The sequence below is a fragment of the Dendropsophus ebraccatus genome, chromosome 8 (assembly GCF_027789765.1).
Source record: "Dendropsophus ebraccatus isolate aDenEbr1 chromosome 8, aDenEbr1.pat, whole genome shotgun sequence".
Taxonomy (NCBI): Eukaryota; Metazoa; Chordata; class Amphibia; order Anura; family Hylidae; genus Dendropsophus; species Dendropsophus ebraccatus.
The window spans coordinates 51,119,232-51,139,059 of NC_091461.1; the positions used below are offsets into that span (position 1 = coordinate 51,119,232).

Below are 19,828 nucleotides of genomic sequence, written 5' to 3' on the forward strand. Positions count from 1 at the left end.
TTTTGAATTAATCATGGTAGCTCCAGTATTACTTCTTAATCTGCAGGACCATGCTTAGAAGGTGTTCTCATTGCTAATGCAAAGGTTGAAGTGTTTTCATTTTAGACCATTTAACAAGATTATTAGTTCTTATTTGTAAAACCTATAACGGTTCCAATCTAGGTAAGTTCTCTTAAAGTGATGAACCTGCCAAAACCTACCAGAAAACAAAATCCAATGGAAACATATCATAGTATGATGAATTTACACTTTTTTTGTCATGTGGTTACGCCAGCTGTGCATGGCATGGCTTTAAGCGGAAAAATTCTTCAAGATTTATCAAGGTCTGTGCTACCAATGATAAGATTTGCACGAGGGCCGGAGATTTTTGAGCAGCATGTGAAAATTGCGCAGTCGCATAAATTATTGTTCGAATGATACATACTTCCCTAAATGTGTCTAGAAAGCCACAAGGCTTACACCATGCCCCAGGCCATTTACTAAAAATACTGACCATGGTGAGAGGTTATCTCTAAAGGAATGTGCACACTGAGGAACCCAGGCCCAGATTTCACAGGTCGCTCCAGTGTGCATTACCGCCTGTGCCATAGACTCCATTCTACGGTCAGGCAGATTCCGCTGTTCGCCCAAAGAATGAAAGGGTTCCACTACAGCACCCTGTGCATTAGGCTCCTTTCCCCAACAGAACCTTTTGGTTCTCTCCAAAGAAATTCAGTTTGATTGATTGCAGAACTCATAGCTTGCCGGTTGTTTGTAATATACATATATTGTTTCTTAATTGTTGTTTTTCCCTAGAAACAATGGCAGTGCTGACCATGGGCTGCATTGGGTACTGTAGCTAAGCCTCATTCAAGTGAATGAAGCTGAACTTTAATAGTAGACAGTCAATGGCCAGGACCGATGCTACTGGAACGAGCATACTATTTTTCCTACTTTTATACAATGGTGTTAGCTATGCATCAGTCTACGGAGACCGACGATCATGCTGAACATTTATGTGTATGGGGAGGACAGGAGATATAATTGTCAGCTGGGACAATTATATAATGTGTACGGCCATCTTTACAGAGCTCCTCTACACAGAACTGCATATCACAAATGTCATTGAAGTAACAACTTTCAAGAATTGTGAACTCACATACCGTATTTTCCGGCGTATAATATGACTGGGCGATATAATAAGACGACCCCTGACTTTCAAGAAGATTTTCAGGGGTTTGTCTTATAGGGTAGTTTTACACGTACTGGATCAGCAGCGGATTTCATGCTCAAGTTTTTATTCTGCTGCCAGTATGTAACCTGGCCCCTTTAACCCCCTGCAGCCCGCAGCCCCCGGCCCGGAGCATACATTACCTGCTTGGCGTGTCTGAGGCTCCCGACTCCCCTTGCTCCCCATCAGTCAATCAGTGCACTGCAGCACTTATTGGCTGATGAGGAGCAAAGGGAGCGGGGAGCCTCACACAGCGGTGGAACCGAGTAGGTAATGTATTCTGCGGACCAGGGGCTGCAGGCTGGCCCCCCCCCCCCCAAAAAAAAACTTGCAGGGGCTGCAAACTCGTTTCTACTGTGAAATCCACTGCAGACCCAGTACGTGTGAAGCTACCCATAGGCTGGAAAATGTTAACCCCTGCTCGACTGCAGCAGGGTTTACTAGCTGGAGCCCTGCTGCCATCAGGCAGGGGTTAAATGAAGTTGAGAAAAAAAACAATAAACAATCAACTCACCTATCACCTGTTCTTAGCAGCCCCACGTCTCTTATCATGTTCCTGATGCAGACAGTGTAATGCACAATATCTGTGCCGGAGTTCCCTGAAGCTCTCCCAGCAGCTGAGCGTCTGATCGGAGAAGCTCGGAGACGCTCGGCAACAGGGAGAGCTTGAGGAGAATTACAGAGGCTTTGGGGACTTTCTGACATTCTTCCAAAGCTCTCCTGGCAGCCGAGTGTCTCCAGGCTTCTCCGATCAGATGCTCGGCTGCCGGGAGAGCTTTGGGGACCTCCGACACAGATAGTGTCTCTACATCACACTGTCTGCACCGGAAACATGAAAGGAGACGTGCGGCTACCGGGAACGGGCCACAGGTAAGTTGAGTTGTTTGTTTTTTATATAGCCGTCGCCGCATACGTTAGGGATGAGCGGTGTGCGGTGAGCATACCTGGCTCAAAAGACAAGCTCCGACTTCTGAGAAGATTTTTCGGGATTAAAAAGTCGTCTAATATGCCGGAAAATTAAGTATATGTTTCCTGACGCCACTAAGTTTACTTCACTAGGATAGAGTTTAAGAGTTTGCAAACAAAGAACTGTATTTGTCAAAAGGATCACCATTAGGCCTCTTGCAATACTATCATCAGTTAGGCTGCATCCTGACGGATCACGGACGTGGAATGCATGTACCGGAATGCCCCCCGCGCCCGGACTCCGGTAATTAGATGCTGGGAGCGGGGGAGACTGTATTAATAAGCGCCGCACTGTAGTAACAGCACCGCGCGGCTGATTCATTACAGCTCGGCGCTTATGAATACAGTCTCCCCCGCTCCCAGCATCTAATTACAGATGCTGTCCGGGCGCGGGGGGGACTCTGGTACATGCATTCCACGTCCGTGATCCTTTATGCAGCCTTAGGGTACTATTACACCAAGCAATTTTTCGACGACTAACGATTAACGATAAACAATCTTAAACGACCGCTAAGGCAAACGACCCGAAATCGTTCGCCCAATTACATGGAACGATGATCGTTATTTATGATCGTTCTTGCGGTCGTTTAGTCGTCGGTATTGCGTACATTTCAGCTGCAAATTCTTATCCCACCAAACGATGTGCGAACGATCAAACAATAAAAATAGGTCCGGATCCTATTAAACGATCAACGATTTCTCATTGGTCGTTTAATCGTTGCCTGCTATTACATGAAACGATTCTCGTTCAAATCCGAACGATTTAACGATTTTTCGAACGATAATCGCTCCATGTAATACCAGCCTTAGTCTTTAAAGGGAATCTGTCACTAGGTTTGTGCTGCCTTAAATGAGGGCTGAACAGCTGCACAGAACAATATAAGTGACACATCATTCTGTTCAGCTTTTCTGACACTAGTTTGTGCTTCTCTTAAGGCCCTATTACAACAAGCGATCATCGGCCTTATTTGGCTGATTATCCGCCGTTACAGCTTATAATCGCTTGATGTAATAGGTGGTGTTAAAGGCAACAATCAGCCGACATGTATGATGTCAGCTGATCTCCTGAATATGAGTGATTCTTGCCATATGGTAGGTTACTGAGAAACAAGGATGGATAAGAGGCATCTACCATGACTGTACACTAAATGCATGGTGAGTACTTGGTGGTATAGATTACTATTACATAGGGCAAATATTGCTTCTTTTTCACCACTCTGCTTATCCAACAAGCTCACCTTCAACAGACAGCTCAAGATCAATCATCATCTCCATCACTGTACAATACAATACATTAAATACTGTACCTATTCATCATATCAGCAATCTGTAGTGTGCCAGTCAATATACTAATGAAAATAAATAGTTCATCAATTTGGGAAATGGTTTGAGCAGATTTGGGCCTGACGGTACTTAGGTAATGGACAGAAAGTAGGTCAAGAAATCTAAAGGAGTTATGAACTGCGATAAAGCTGCACACCTTATCCAACATACTTCTTATTCTCTTTGTGAAGACAATTACATAGTTCTGCTTCTTCCATATTGCGCTGTGGAAATTAACAATAACTGTAGTTTGGCCTTGGGAAATATTCATTGCACAAGTGAATTAGAAATGTTCAGGCAATTTGCCTACAATGTTAAAATCCACACTTTCAAATTCTAGTTCCCAAGCCTCATCGCTCTGTTCTTCTAATTCCCAAGCCTTATTTCTGACAGCTGAATGACCTTTCTTTTTATTAGGAATTATACGTCTATGGAGGGTTTAAGCAGTTTTAATGCACAATATTAACTGAAATTAAAACCAAACTATGCCAATATTCTGCTTATTAGCCTTACATATTGCGTCTGGTTAGATGAAAATAAGAGGGATGACCATCTTGAAAACTTTGCATCTAAAGGCCATATCCAAATGAGCAAGTTAGTCTATAACATTTAGTAAATGTTGTCCTTGTACACGCTACAGTCTTGCATATACATTATATAGTTAAAAGTAGTAAGACACCTATATATTACACCCAAACAAGCTTTTTAGAACATCCTATTCTTATTCCATATCCATTAGTTTGTAGTTGTCCCCCTTTTGCAGGCACAACAGCTTCTACTCTTCAGGGAAGACTTTCTACAAGATGTTGGAGGTGTCTGTGGATCCCCCCCATTCGTCCATAAATTTGTGAGGTCAGAAACTGATGATGGACAAGAGGCTAGGTTCGCAATCACATTTGTAAATCATCCCAAAGGTGTTCACTGGGGTTGAGGTCAGGGGTCTGTGCAGCCAGTTATGTTCTTCCACACCAGACTCCCCCAACTATGCCTTTATGGACCTTGCTTTTTATAATGAAGCATAGTTATGCTGGAACAGTAAAACGGCAAAACCAAAACACACAAAGCTAGAAGCTAGTGTTTTGCATGTACCATTATGTTTTCTCACCAAGTATAAAGTGAAGGGAATGTATTTCTAAGATTTGTTTTTTTATTAAGTAGAGGCAGATACAGAAACCTTCTCTTGTTATGTCTGCCTCTGATCAGACCTCAGTGTGGTCTTCTGTCCGTAAATTACAGTTGAGTCTGGGCTTTTGGCCATGATTTAGCGTGCATGTTTTATACTGAACCACTTGCTGTGCAGTGACTGACAGTGTTTCACCGCAACCATCTTGTTTCTTCTGCTAGCCCTAGCCGGGCTGCAGATGGTTTAGCCTGAGTAGTAATGGACAGTTGCTTTCTTCATTTATCTCCCTTCCCTGTGTTCTATGCTGGTCCAATCACATTTTGGACTGGGACTCTGGCATCTTATAAGAAGTCCATTTGTGTGTTTGCTTGTGATAGTCTCTTGAAGCTAGAGCTAGCATTTTGGTTGGATTGGATTAATTGGTATACTGATCTTTTGCCTGTCCTTCTGACATCTGTTTTTGCCTGCTGTATTTGTACTATTTTGCTATCTCCGGTTTGACCTGTATCTGCCTGACTATTTTTTATTGTATTTGTCTGTCTCGTCTCGTTCTGTGTTTGCCTTAGCCAGCTAGAGGACCATCGCCCAGTTGTCACTGTCCACCTAGGGTTGGAATGGCAAGTAGGCAGAGACCGTCTTGGGGGCCTAGCGCTAGGTCTCACACTGTCTGTCTGTCCCTGTATTCCATTCATGAAGGGGGGCTGAGCTGTGAATTTCATCTGTTGTCATTCATATACACTAGTGTTACCTTTCAATGTAGTGCTGTGCAGGTAATTTTTTGGTAGTCCCTTCCTAATCATCACAAACAGAACAGGAAGTTCATGTTTAATTTTAGTATTATTGGTAAGAATGGAAAATGTAAGATTTCAGGATTACAAAAACTTGTTTAAAACAATAGATCAGATAATTTCTGGATGACACATTACCATTAAAGGGGTACTCCCATAACCTAAACTTTTGATAGGTGATAGGAAATGCAGAATAAAGCAATTTTGCTTATGTACTGCATTAGCAAATTTGCATTCTTTTGAAGTTTGTCGCCTTTTTTTCTCTTTCATGTTGACAGAGATTGTCTATGATAGCTGAGAGTGGTGGCCAGGCAGTGAGGGGACTAGTGGTCGGGAGCTGGTAAGTGTGATTTTACTACTTCTGTGTCTAACTCATGTCTCCCGGGCTTGACTTATCCAGGGGGTCACAGCAATGCCAAGGCCTTTCAGCTGTTCAGGAAATCCTTTTTCTTGCCAGTTGCATTTTCAAGAATTGTGTCTAACTCAGGTCCAAAGACTTTCCATGGAGAGGGATGGAGTAAAATGTATTTTTAGAGGCAGAATTCCCCAACCATAGCTTAACCCACAGGGCTTTCAGGACAGGATTACTCTCAAACGTCAGGTAAGAACCCAATGACCTTTCATTATCACCTCAGGGATGTTAACATCTCAGGAACTAACTCAGGACACTCTCTGGCCCAGGTGGGTTAACTCTTTACCACCAGTTTAATCCGCTGTTACCTTGTTCACCTTGGAACAGTAAAAGAACTTGGAGCTTGTTAAAGGACTGTGCAAGATCCATTGTATTTAACCCCCAGTTACCACTGCTGCATTCACCAGGGAAGGGGCCCCAGGTCTAGAAGGCCCACTCTAGCTACTGTGACCCACATCTGCAATTATGTGGAACTACAGCATATAACTGCATCATTCTGGTAGCATGCTGCATGTGGGTGATTTAAGAATTGTTAATAAAAAAAAAAAAGTATCGGTGGTCAGCGTTGCACCTTTTCTTTCTTTGATCTTGGTAGTGTGTTAAAGGAGATGTCCGGTGAAAATTTTTATTAAAGTATAGTATTGCCCCCCAAAAGTTATACCAATCACCAATATACACTTATTATGGGAAATGCTTATAAAGTGCTTTTTTCCCTGCTCTTACTACTGCATCAAGGCTTCACTTCCTGGATAAATTGGTGATGTCACAACCCGACTCCCAGAGCTGTGCGGGCTGTGGCTGCTGGAGAGGATGATGGCAGGGGGACACTCAGGAACACAGGGCACTGGAGGGACACTGAGCATCCCTCTGCCATCATCCTCTCCAGCAGCCACAGCCCGCACAGCTCTGGGAGTCGGGTCGTGACATCACCATTTTATCCAGGAAGTGAAGCCTTGATGTAGTAGTAAGTGCACGGAAAAAAAACACTTTATAGGCATTTTTCATAAGTGTATATTGGGGATTTCTATAACTTTTAGGGGCCAATACAATACTTTAATAAAAAAATTTTGCCGGACTTCTCTTTTAAGGGAGTGTGTTCCTACATACCCAGCCATGGTTCACTCAATGGTGACAGTGTCAGCAAGAACACAGCTGTCAATCCGTAGGATATATTATCTCCTATTTAGGCTAATAAACTGGAATTAGGACTCAATGAGGCATTTGTTTGTGGTAAGGGGTTAATATACGCAATAAATAAGTCATTAAAAAAAAGAGATGATCTTCTACTTGGTAATTCAGGTCGTTTTTTTTTGCCTATAACATAAAAGCCTCCTATAATGAAAATCAGTGCTTTAGCCTTAAATAACATTACCGAGTCATAAAAGCTTTAATAAATCAGGTTCTTTATTCCATAACAAACAATAGATATAACGTTACTTGCAGTCATATCAATAAAAGCATCAGTTTTACATGATGCCAAAAAAGCCATTCTAGACAATAAACGTAATTAAGCTGAGAGCACAATGTGGTAATGCTCACCCATAAAAATTGATATGATCACATAACTACTTTATATATAATCGCCTAGTGTCAATGCTGTGCCTGGGAGACTAAAGCTTCCACAATCCGTAATGCCGATTCAGTACATCCATCAAAGTTTGAATGCGTAAATCCGTCTCCACCGCATAGAAGGAAAGGCTTGCTGTGCAGAGTTATCTGACCTGGACAATGAGGAAAGGCCTCTGTAACCTGCAACATAAATCATAGCAATCTGTCAGCAATACAAGTCATCTAGCTGCTTCAACACAACTGAATACCTAGGTTCTGCATCTTGCACTTTTTCTTTAAGCTACTGAAGAGCACAAGCTGTTTGCCTGATGGGCATGGCAAGTTGGGAGGAGGCATGGCCTCCCACCCGCACATCATTTATTGCGATTTAAGCCTGCCAGCAGATGTAAGATTTGTCAAGTCTTCCCATACTTATCAACTGCTGTATGTCCTGCAGGTAATGTTTTTTTTTTCCAGTCTGAGTGCTCTCTGCTGCCACCTCTGTCCGAGACAGAGACTGTCCAGAGCAGGAAAGGTTTTATATGGAGAATTTGCCGCTGCTCTGAACACTTGGGGCCACATGTATCATCCTGCGAACGGATGATTTTCGGCGGAAAATGCCGATTTGCGTATTATTTTATACGCAAATGGCCGATTTGCGAATAAAATATTTGCAAATCGGCACTTTCCGCCGAGTACGCCAGGGGGGCGGAAAGGGGGCGTGTAGTGGGCGGAACGGAGGGCGCGGACTCAGAGTCCGCGCGATTTACCATCCTTTCCGCCCAAATATACGCCGAAAACCTACTCCAGTCCTCAGCTGGCGTAGGTTTTCGGCGGTGCGCACCGGCGCGCACGGGATTTATGTAGAGGCAGTCCGCCTCTACATAAATCTCCGTAGCGCCGGAGCTGCGGGGGCATTTTTAAGTCCGGCATAAAAAACGCCAGACTTAATAAATGCCCCCCTTGGTGTCTGGGACAGAAAGCAGCAGAGAGCACTGTGTCAGACTGAAAAGAAAACAAAACTTCCTGCAGGACATATAGCAGCTGATAAATATGGGAAGACTTTAAATTTTTAAATAGGAATAAATTACAAATCTATATAACTTTCTGAAACCAGTTGATTTGAAAGGAAAATATGGGTGGGGCACTATTAAAAAAAAAAAAAGTTATACCTCCCCCATCCCATGGAGCTGTTTGTGGTCCTGGTACACCCCCCCCCCCCCCCGCACCACCACCACCACCACCAGGAACTGTCTGCTCAACCACTCTGTGGCCATGACAGGGCGGATTTTACGATGCATATTCACAGCTAAATCCACTGCGGATCCAGTGCCTGTTCTTCCTTATGAGAATACATACCCGCAGCGGGATTGACATCCTGCTGAGGGTATGTAAGTTAACCTCCCTGACAGCCGGAGAATACATCACCTGTTCCCCGCTCCGGCTTCGGGGGTTCCCGGCGTCTGCTTGTCCCGCTCAGCCAATCAGCGCGCTGCCCCAGGGGAAGCCACTGATTAACTGAGCGGGACATCCAGCCGAGGACCCCCAAAGCAAGCCGGAGCGAGGAACAGGTGATGTATTTGCCGTCCATCGGGAGTTAACTTATATACTGTATGTATGTATGTATTCTTATAGGGATGAACAGGCACTGGATTCGCAGTGTGAAATCCGCTGCAGATCCAGTGTGTGTGAAGGCACCCTTACACTAATGTCATGAACTTGACGTACAGACAAAATATGTATGAGGCTATGTTCACACTACGGATGAGACCGGCCGTTCCGTGACTCCGGCCGGGTCACGGAACGGCCGGTCTCCGCCCGGATCATCATGGCCGGTACTTAAGTACCGGCCGGATGATCTTTCCTCCGTGGAGCTCTGATGTGGGCGCATCAGCACGCGCCCGCATCAGAGCTTCCCATAGCCCACAGTGAAGCAAGGAGCCGCTCGCTTCACTGTGTGAACTGACAGGTCCTTCTGCGGACGGAATTCATTGAATTCCGTCCGCAAATAATGGACCTGTCAGTTGTTTGCGGCGCCGCATGGGAACCGGCCGGAGCGTATACGATGTGTGTACGCTCCGGCCGGGATCCCATAGCAAAAAATGCTATGTTCCACCCCGCAAATCTACGGCTGTAGTTCTGCGGCGAGAACTACGGCCATAGATTTACGTAGTGTGAACATAGCCTTAAGGTGGATCATTCCAGACAGGCCAGTATGATCAACCACTTGCTGACCGACCATAGATGATAAATGTCTCTTGGCAGTTCAGCTAGATCTATGGACAAAAGAAAATGTGTGTGGTCATAAAGGGGTTAAATCATTACAACCTTGTCATTTTATTAAATCTCCTGCTCTCTAAGCTATTTGCAGCATGGCAGCCATCTCCTCTTTTCGCCTATATCTCCTCTTGCCTTTGTCACAATGAGGGCATGTTAGAGGCATGTTGCAGAGTATATTATAATATAGAAATAATTATATTATTTCTGCTACTGTGACCACTTTACTCAATTTAACATGGCTATCTTAATTTTTGCTAAGTAATATTGAGGCTACCTCTTATTGCATGCCAGTAATAGATGTCCATCATTTGCCCTTAGGAATGAAAGCATGCAAAGTACACGATTAGTTCTAGCCTTGTGTTAGTCTAATGAGCACACATAATTCTACATTTGGTCTCGGTAATGTTCTCACTTCATGTAACCAATTTCTATTAACAAACTTCATGTTACTGACAAGGTACTTGGATGTCAGTTTAAAGACTAAGGCCTGCTTCACACTGCTTTAAAATCTTGGGAAAATGCCTATAAAAATTTTTTGTTTGTTTTTTTTAAACGCCAGAAGCTAGATGTTAGCTGGAAGTCAATAAAACTTAATGATGGTGATGTTTTATTCCCTCTCTGGTGTTTTTGAGGCTCTTTTGGCAGTTTTGTCAAAACGCAGCATGCTAAGGGTGTGGCTTTTTTTTTTAGCAAACTTTGGCGGGTTTTTTTTCCATAAACTTCAATGGAATTGTTCCGGTTGTCTCAAAAACACCATTACTGTGTATGGCATTTTTTTCTGTTTTTTTGTCACCTTTTGTGGTAAAACCACCAGGTCATGTGATGGGGAAAAAAAAATTATACTCGACTCTCCAGTGTCAACTCCCAATCCCTCAGGCTAAACATCTGGGGACAAATGCCTCCTATAATGGAACCCAACTAAAATATAACTTTTAATCTTACATATGTCTAAAATCTGTATCAAGTGGTAGAAAGAAACATAACAGTTGAGCTGCTACTGTATATACCGTATGCAGTAGGACCAAATCAGGTCTATGTAGCTGATTATGGTAGAGCAGTGTGCTGTTGGTATTTAAAATCTGCCTATAGCCTCTTCATTATGTTTCGCTGCATCTGCAGCGTCCTCAGGAAAAAAAAAAAAGTTCAGCACACAAAAACACCTAAACCACAAAAAAGATCATTAATACATAAAGTAAAAGATGCCAGAAAAAAAACCTGCAAATGCATGGAAAAAACACATTGGCAGTTTTTCTGGCTTTTTTTGGAGGCCTGAAAAACGCCACACACCTCTTAGTGAATCCGGCCCCTGTGCCCGGCGTACTAAATCTACACCTGAAGGTGTAGATTTGGATCCTTATTTTGGATCATGATTTTCAATTGTGAAAATGGCGCAAAGGTACTCTGAAACGTCGTGTGTGTTTTTCACTTTGTATGCTGTGAATCGTTATTGGAAAAAATAAATTTACCCCACATTTTTTTAATTCATCTGGAGTGCTGCAGAGTATTTTCGTCATTATCTATCTATCTAAGTAGCTGATATGGCAGCACACCTTAAATAGTTGTAGGTGCCAGAAGACGAATCCCAGACCAAGGATAAAGTCAGCTAAGAGAAAATACTCTGCAGCACTCTGATGATGTAGAAAAACGTGCAACACGTGAAATTATTCCATGCAACTATATACAGCAACTATACAAGTGATACACAATGTTTCGGTGTCTCCTACTTGAAAATGGCGTATCTATCTGTCTATCAATCAATCTATCTCTCTATCTATCTCCTATCTATCTATCTATCTATCTATCTATCTATCTATCATCTATCAATCTCCTATCTATCTATCTATCTATCTATCTATCATCTATCTATCTCCTATCTATCTATCTATCTATCTATCTATCTATCTATCTATCATCTATCTATCTCCTATCTATCTATCTATCTCCTATCTATCTATCATCTATCTATCTCCTATCTATCTATCTATCTATCTATCTATCATCTATCTATTATTTTAGACATTAGATACATACATTATATGACATTTTTTTAGCCACCTACCAGCTTTCTAGTCCTTTTTGGAAAGGGGGAGGGGGTTTAATTACATAAACTATGCAGGGAAAACTTCAAGTGTTAAATTAGTATATTTTAGGCATGTTTACAGAAGAATCCAGTAAGATAAATAACTGGTTGAGTGAGTAATGTAAATGGCCGTGGATTGTTTGTATGTTTGGATAAACAGTGCAGTTCCGAGCACATTGGAATTAGGTTTTAACATTTAGAACAAATGCTGTATTTAAGGCGCAGTTGATATAATAAAGGGTGCACGGTAATTAAAAGTTATTTTATTTCCTAATTCTCATTGTCTTTCCTTTTAACATAACATATAGACTCAGCCAGGGGACGCATATTTTAAGAAATATTTTATTAACAGGTTTTCATTGTAATTCTTTAGAATTTATTCTGACTGATTTTCTGCATATAATTTTGCAGCTTTCCTATATAGACTGGCGCAAGATTATCAGAGTCAACTCATCATTAGAGAGAGAAAGTGTTAATGTCAGCTCTATTGTACCACTGAAGGCTTTGACAAGGCAGTATATAATTATATAATATAATTACTACATACACATAGGGGGACATTTATAAAGACTGGCATACTAGTATGCCAGTCTTAAATAAAGCCCTGCTCCCTTTCCCCCGGCCGGATTTACTAAGAGGCATGCCTCTTAGTACAACTGGCCAGCCCTGCGCAAAAATCCACACCTGCTCTGAAGCAGCTGTAGATTTTTGCCTGGTTTACTCCTATATCCAGGTGTAAACCTTCATAAATCAGGCACTGGAAGAGGCCATGCCTCCTCCCCACCTTGTCACGCCCTTACACTGCTCGCCCATCAGGCGAGTGGGGGATCCGACAGGCTTACTCCATGAAAAAGGGGAGGACCTGCCCCTTTTTTTATAGTGTAAGCCATGGGCGCATAATGGTAAATACCCCTCAAAGTTAACTCATCAGGAGGTGGAACTATGTATTAACACAGGAATTTACATAAGGGACTGCTGTCCAGAACTTTATGGGTGATCAAAGATGAAAGGCAATCCCTGATTTACCTTTCATTCAAAGTGTGGAGCCTCTGGAGAAGAAAGACAGGGTTATTCTTGCTACTGCACAGAGCACAAGCTAAGCCCCACCCTCACTTCCTGTGTTCTATTCTTTCTGTTGCTACCTTTGCACAAAACCTAACAAAACGCAGCAAACAGCAGACTGCTGGGAAGTATATCACCTAGTGTTTACTGAGATTATTAGTGCTTTTTCTGCGTTAAGAAGTAATTCTTGGTAAATGAAATGATTTATAGATATGTTAGGAATCATATAGGCTCTCAAATTAAAGAAAGTAGTCTGAAATGACAGTGGCCATGTGATAGACAGAGCTGTGCAAATGCAAGGCCATTTAAAGTAATATGACTTCTTATGATTTGGTCTCTTGAATGTTTACTTCCTACTCCAAAATCCCACAATTTTTTTTTTTGTTGGGGCAAGAGGTTAAATAGTCTAGACACCACATTTACCAAACAGTTTAATAAAAAGAAAAATTGATATTCATAGGTTTACAACTTTTTCGTTTTCTCAGATATCCACAGTGTAACATTCTTTATTTCTTTTATTGCTAAGACAATAAACACAAAAAAAATCACATGGTTTCGAGATATACTGTAAAGTATGAAAAGAAGGTTAGGGTTATTTATGCAGGTCTGGAAACAATGTTTTCAGAAGAAACATGATCACAATTATTATTCATGTTCTTAAAATAACAATATAATATGGTTTTAGTCTCTCAGAGTATCATGTTACCCAGCCTAGTGCAATTTATTACAGAATAGCATTTTACCTTCCGATACAGAACCCAACATATAGGAAGATAAATAATCCTTGCCTCGGGTGGCCTAAATAGTTAGCAATAAAGCAGTGGTCCCACAATGGAGTCTATCCTCGAACACCCATAGGATGGTGTATATGGGGTAGATTATTTTCTATAGCAAATCTATGTCAATCCCCCAATATTTGCCCTTGGGCCCAGATTGTTGAGTCTCCTCTTTTTGAACTTCTTAAAATACTGACTGGTAATCCAGGTAGAGTTTGGCTGTTTTTTGTAATGATATATTTTATCATAAAAGGGTTGTCTGTGGAACAGAAGACAGCCTTCTACTCCCTGGAGCAGATATTTTTTGTAGGTTACTTGGTCCTGCCCCACCACATCTCGAAAGCCTTACTTTCAAGACGTGGAATCACAGGAAGGGAGATTCTTTAAAAATTATTATAGAAGCAAAAAACTGTAACATGATTATAGTGGTAGTCTTGATCACAGATGTTGCCGTAACTTAATACTATCCACACCTTTCCTGGACATAGGCATTCTTTATTGGTTCGTAAGATTAAGATATAAAAAAAAGCAATATTGCAGCCCCCAAGGCTTTTCTCAGGCCTAAATCACTGCCTTTTTCATAGAGACCAGAAAGTGTAGCATTTTATTGGGCGGCTGCATTGGAACCTTTTCTGTTTGCTGCACTCCTGGGGCCAAGCTGAAACCCATGTTCATATAAAACGGTCTTCATTACTGTCAATGGTGTTTAGGATCTACTTGCTTGATGGGACAGGGGGCACAGTCTCCTGGAGTAGTTCCATACTTTTTAAATGTTAAATGCAATGTAAAACAGAATTTTAATCAAGGACATTGAAGTTCCGCTTTCAATGTGGATAAAAGACAGACTTTGCATTCTGTTACATTCTGTAAAGAAGGCCTTGCAATTTTAGCTATTAGGAGGTTTATTGTCACCGTGGCTCCTTCTGTCAACTGCAATTGCTATAGGGTCTCCTGATGCTTGAGCCAGTTCAGTTCTAAAAGAAGGACCAGAGAACTTCTCAGGGCAAAGAGCTCTAGGCACTTAAAGGGAATGTGTGATCAGAAAATGTCCTATTGTTTAAATCAAGTTTTTATGTTAAATATATTTTTAAGACTTTTTGGTGATTTTCTTTTGTAGTTTTCAATCTTACTATCTACACTATATGATAAAATAATCCTGAAATCTCACAGTTTTTATTACCATGACCAGGTCTAAAAGCTGAGACTTCCTGTTATGTCTCAGGTGAGGAGACTGCTGTAAAGTGATGTGTACAGCATCGCAGCGACATGTGACAGAGTAGATAGATAGCACCAGTATAAGACAATAGCAACTGCATGTGAAATGACCTTTTCAAAAAGTCACAGAGTACGCTCATTAACAGTTCACATATATCCCAAGGGGACAGGTCCTTTCTATAGTCACCTGTGTTCATGAGGCTTGCTGTAAAGCATGTCACTAAATGCTGTTTAAAAAAGCTCAGGCAAGAGGGTTGCCCCATAACAATGTACCAAAAATAAATAAAATAAAAATAAAAAAATAAATAGGAAATAAAAGAAATTACAAATAATAAAAAAAAAATGATTAGAATAATAGAATATTTCAGTATCTGGTTCTAATCAGTATAAGAAAATTTAGGGGATATGTTCTCTTTGAGGAATTATACAGTGATAGAAATTTTTTTTTCAAAAGGGGGCAGAGTGACAGAAAAAAAGGTTACTCACCAGCCTAATCTCATCACTACTATTTTGATAATGCCTGTGTCCCAGCTGAACCTTAGTTCCTGGTTTCATCTCAATATGCGTCATTGACCTGTATAAGCCAGCTTTATGCATTTCCTTTTGTCAAGATGGAACAAGGATACACTGAACAGTGGAGGCTTGGGCACCATTGGAACGGTGTTGGTGAATGATCAGGCAGGTGAGTATCCCTTTCCTTTTTTTTTGCCAGTCTGATTACTTAAAAAACATGATGTAGCTGGACGATCTCTATATTGTGAAAGGTCCGCTTGGACAATTGTGATCTTGGGGTGCAGGGCATTACTACCAGGTTTTCTCAAACATGCAACTTGTATGACTCTACTGGACTTTCTCTATAAAATAGCCTGGCTGTAACAAGTAGACTGGGACTTGTACGAGACATATTTTTGTATTACCTTACCCCAAAAATGGAAAGATTATTTGCCTTTCATAGCATTGTATGTATCTAATCTCATTTTCCTAATAAAAAGAGATTTGATAAAAAAAAAAAAACAGCTGTTACACTGCATGTCATAGATGAGTTCAAAGCCCTCAAAATTTCCCGATTTTCCCTTTATGCACACAGATTTTCTTTTTTCTACAGCAGAAATGGTTTGCACCAAAACAACTCTAATAAGTCTCTCTTCACAATCCCAGAGGGGTGATTACATTGTGCTGGTAACAGCAAGCATGCAATAACAACTCAAATCACCCCAGATTTAGAATCCCATTATCTGTGTACATTTTCTGTCTTATTCTGACATTTCAACAAGCCCGTATATTGATTTTATGTGAGCCATCCTGTGAGCAGCATTACTGAGCTTGCAGGTAGAGGATTTGATTTGACTTTGAATAGTTAAAGTGTGCAATACGTCCTTTGCATTTCAGAGCCACTCTTTTTAATGGTGCTGGATTTATTGTAGATACCATAGATTAATGTAAGTGGGTGGGAAACATGCATCCCAAGTAGTCATTTTTTGGCAGAGAACTTCTGACATATTACATTATTGCTATTTTCCTAATATAACAGACTCTTAAAACCACATCCTCGTGGGAACCTTGACACAAACATTTAGTAGTTGAATATAAACACAGAAATAGAAAAAAAATATATGTTAATGTACTAAAAGGAAGGGGCTCCAATTCACTAGCAGCACCCGTGCCTCTTCAGTTTTAATTGGGTTCACACAAAGCTTTTGAGGGAAAACTAACATGGCATAACAGTCTCAAAGCGCACAAAGGGAGCATTATTTATTTCACTTGGAAATATCTAAATAAATTCTAATAACTGATGGGATTTCTAGTAAGTAAACTGATAGATTTTTATGTATGTCCCAATGACACATCAAAAGAGTTATAAAGATATTTGGTGTGTGTTATAGTGGATCCAAAGGTGAATAGACAGCAGTATTGTGATAAGGATACTTTTATAAAAGTATGCGTGTCACTTGTGTCAGACATGTCAAAGGTTTTGACCAGTCAGGGTCTGCAGAGGTGTACATAGACAAAAAGAGGCCCCATAGCAAAGATTGATATATGGCCTATTATTATGACGTATGATGATATTCTCCCATAGCAAAAAGATGGTCAAACTGCCCAAAGCAACCAATCACAGCTTGGCATTCAGCTCTAGTAAAATTAAAGCTGAGCTGTGATTGGTTGCTGTGGGCAGTCTAAATTTTGCACCCTTTGATAAATCACTCCCTGGGTGTTCACTTCCCCTTGCTCTTCATAACTCTTAGGTCAATGTCCCATCGGAGGAATTCTGTACAGGTTCTTACCAGTAGCACAAACAATGGAACCAACTAAGACTGAGCCCCCGCCCCCCCCCCTCCCGCCCCCTCAAAAAAACCAAAGCAGTCACAAAGTCAGTCTCTACAGAATGTACACTTTTGAGGTCTGGGTTCAGACCCACAGTGATTGTTAGATAAAGCTAGGAAAAGTGTGCGGCTTAGTGCTTCACTCCACAGTTTCCTGTGGTCCCATGCAAAAAATGGAATAGGCAGGGAAATGGGGGGGGGGGAGCTTTTCTCCAAGCTTTATGATTGGTAGGACCAGACCTTGTCTGATCCAAACTTTTGAAATGTCCATATAATGTCCATTATAAATGGGTTAATGTAGATGTTCTGTGGCTGTACTACATACCGTATTTGCCAGCGTATAAGACGACTTTTTAACCCCAAAAAATCTTGTCAGAAGTCAGGGGTCGTCTTATGCACCGGGTATGGTCGCCCCATACGGTGGGGGGGGCTCAAAAATAGCCAGCATCCCCACCGTATGGGGCGACCATTTAAAAAAAAACTAAACCGTTAACTCACCCGGGCCCGTTCCTGGCCTCCGCGCATATTCTCCTCCGCTCATGTTGCCGGCGCCGCCAGTGTGATGTACACTGACTGCGCCGGGGATGCCCGAAGCTCTCCCCAGCAGCCGAGCATCTAATCGAAGACAGAGGCTTCGGGAGGCTCCGGAAGTACCCAAAGCCTCTGTCATTCTTCCGAAGCTCTTCCGAGCAGCCGAGCGTCTCCGATTAGACGCTTGGCTGCTGGGGAGAGCTTCGTGCATTCCCGGCGCAGTCAGTGTACGTCACACTGACTGCGCTGGCAACTGGAGTGGAGGAGAAGACGCACTGAGGCCGGGAACGGCCAGTCAGGGGCTGCGGTCGGGGCTGCGGTCAGGGCTGCGGTCAGTCAGGGGTTAACATTTTCTGGCCTATAAGGCGAATCCCTGACAATCTGATTAAAAGTCAGGGGTCGTCTTATACGCCCAGTCGCCTTATATGCCGGAAAATACGGTAATACAATACACCTGTTTACAGTGGTGGTTGGTTGCCCATGTTACCTGCGGTCCCAGCATGTGGCCGAAACTACATCCTCATAGAGTTACCATGGTCGCTCAATATTGACGATAAGCAATATTGCATAGCTATTGGAGAAAAAAGGCATGGTTTCCGCCACATGCGGGGTGCTCAATGCGGTGCCACGGACTAAGAGGTGCTTTGTGATTCAACAAAAAACACTGTTCAGCCAAAGCCATCCTAAAGAACAAGACTTCACACGTACTGTATCACCTTCAAATAGGTTTTGAGGAATTTGGTCTTCTTCATCCAGGAAGCATCACCGCTCTTTCACGTATCACATTACCAGAACACATATTCAAAAGTTCTTTTTCAGCCAACTAATTTTAGATGCAAGACATTTTTCTTTTGGCCATTCACTTTGCAGTCTGCCGAGACGATATGAGAGCCATTGCTAGCTGTGCAAAGATAGATGTCAGCCACCCCCACACAACATGCTGCATACATAGGACAGTTCATGCTAATATTTACTGCTATTCATGTAATCTCTGGTGAGTAATTAAAGTTGCTAACTCAGCATCAAAATAATGGATTTCACACAGTGAGCTTTTTATTTCCTTCACATGGAAAAAAAAAAAGAAATTTTGGCTTTCAAGGCAAATGAGTGGGCTGCTATAGGAAATGCGTGACTTCTTTAAATATTTATTACAATGCTTTAAATGTCTTCGTATAGAGTTATTGAGTATAGTACTAGTGAGGAGTGAGATGCTGACTTTCTATTTTACCTAATGGTCCTACCTAAGTATAGGATATTGCATCTGAAGAAAGTGCTAAAATTAAATAATGTCAGCTTATACTTCAGGGGAGGCAATCAATCTATGATAAGTGGGAGTATGACCCCCAGGACCCCTATCAATCAGTAGAATGAGGTGGCTGCAGAACTCACTGCAGCACCATGGCCTTTTGAATGCAGCACTTAAGAAAGCAACATCCATACGCAGCAGGCTAGTGTTTGATAATGCAACTCATCCCACTCAACACTTCACTGTCCATTTCTGTTTCAGGGACTATTACACCAATCCAGCTAGTGATTCTGCCCCCTCGTTCTGCAGATCATAAACTGATCATGCATGAAATGTAATCTGTAAGCTGTATATAATGCTCAGAGTTGCAAACATGGGCAGATAGGAGATAAAACAAATAATACATTCCTCTTATAATTTTTTATTTTTTATTTTAATGTTCAAAAGGTGTAGAGACGATGCTGAGCTGCAGCATGCACACCTCCTGCCTCCCCCACCCTTCCTGCCCTGCATTCATGTACAAGGCTTAGTGCTGGAAGATAACCCGTCTAGCATCATAAAGAGCTGACAGGTTACCATGGTCTAGTATTGGCCTGACCCTTGGTCCTGTAGATCCCTTGATATTTTTTAAGTTTAATGACAGAAAGTCTTAATAAATAATAAAGATTTCACTCCAGATCACTTTTTAAAAAAAAAGCAAAAGCAAAACTTGATAGCATAAAAAAACATAACAGATGAAAAAACACATTAAACACCCCCATCATCCAGGACTTCTAGTGATGTAACTTTAAACTATAGGAGGCAATGTTAACCAAAATTGTTTATTAAAAAGACTGGTGACAGAACAGTAATCTCTCTATTGTGTCCATGTCTGACATAGGGTGGTTACATAGTTAATAAGGTTAAAAAACTTGCCGTACTACACAGTAGTTATACAGTATATGAAC

The 19,828-nt window shown here is 41.6% G+C and overlaps 1 protein-coding gene across 1 annotated transcript in view; it reads right to left on the reverse strand.

Annotated features, from left to right (window-relative positions):
- Positions 1 to 7,203: 7,203 nt before the first annotated feature.
- Positions 7,204 to 19,828, reverse strand: part of RNLS (renalase, FAD dependent amine oxidase) — a 90,469-nt gene continuing 77,844 nt past the window's right edge. The window contains exon 7 of the mRNA XM_069979082.1: positions 7,204 to 7,571. Coding sequence (XP_069835183.1) covers positions 7,413 to 7,571 — 159 coding nt within the window. The 3' untranslated portion in view covers positions 7,204 to 7,412. The remainder of the gene's footprint in view (positions 7,572 to 19,828) is intronic.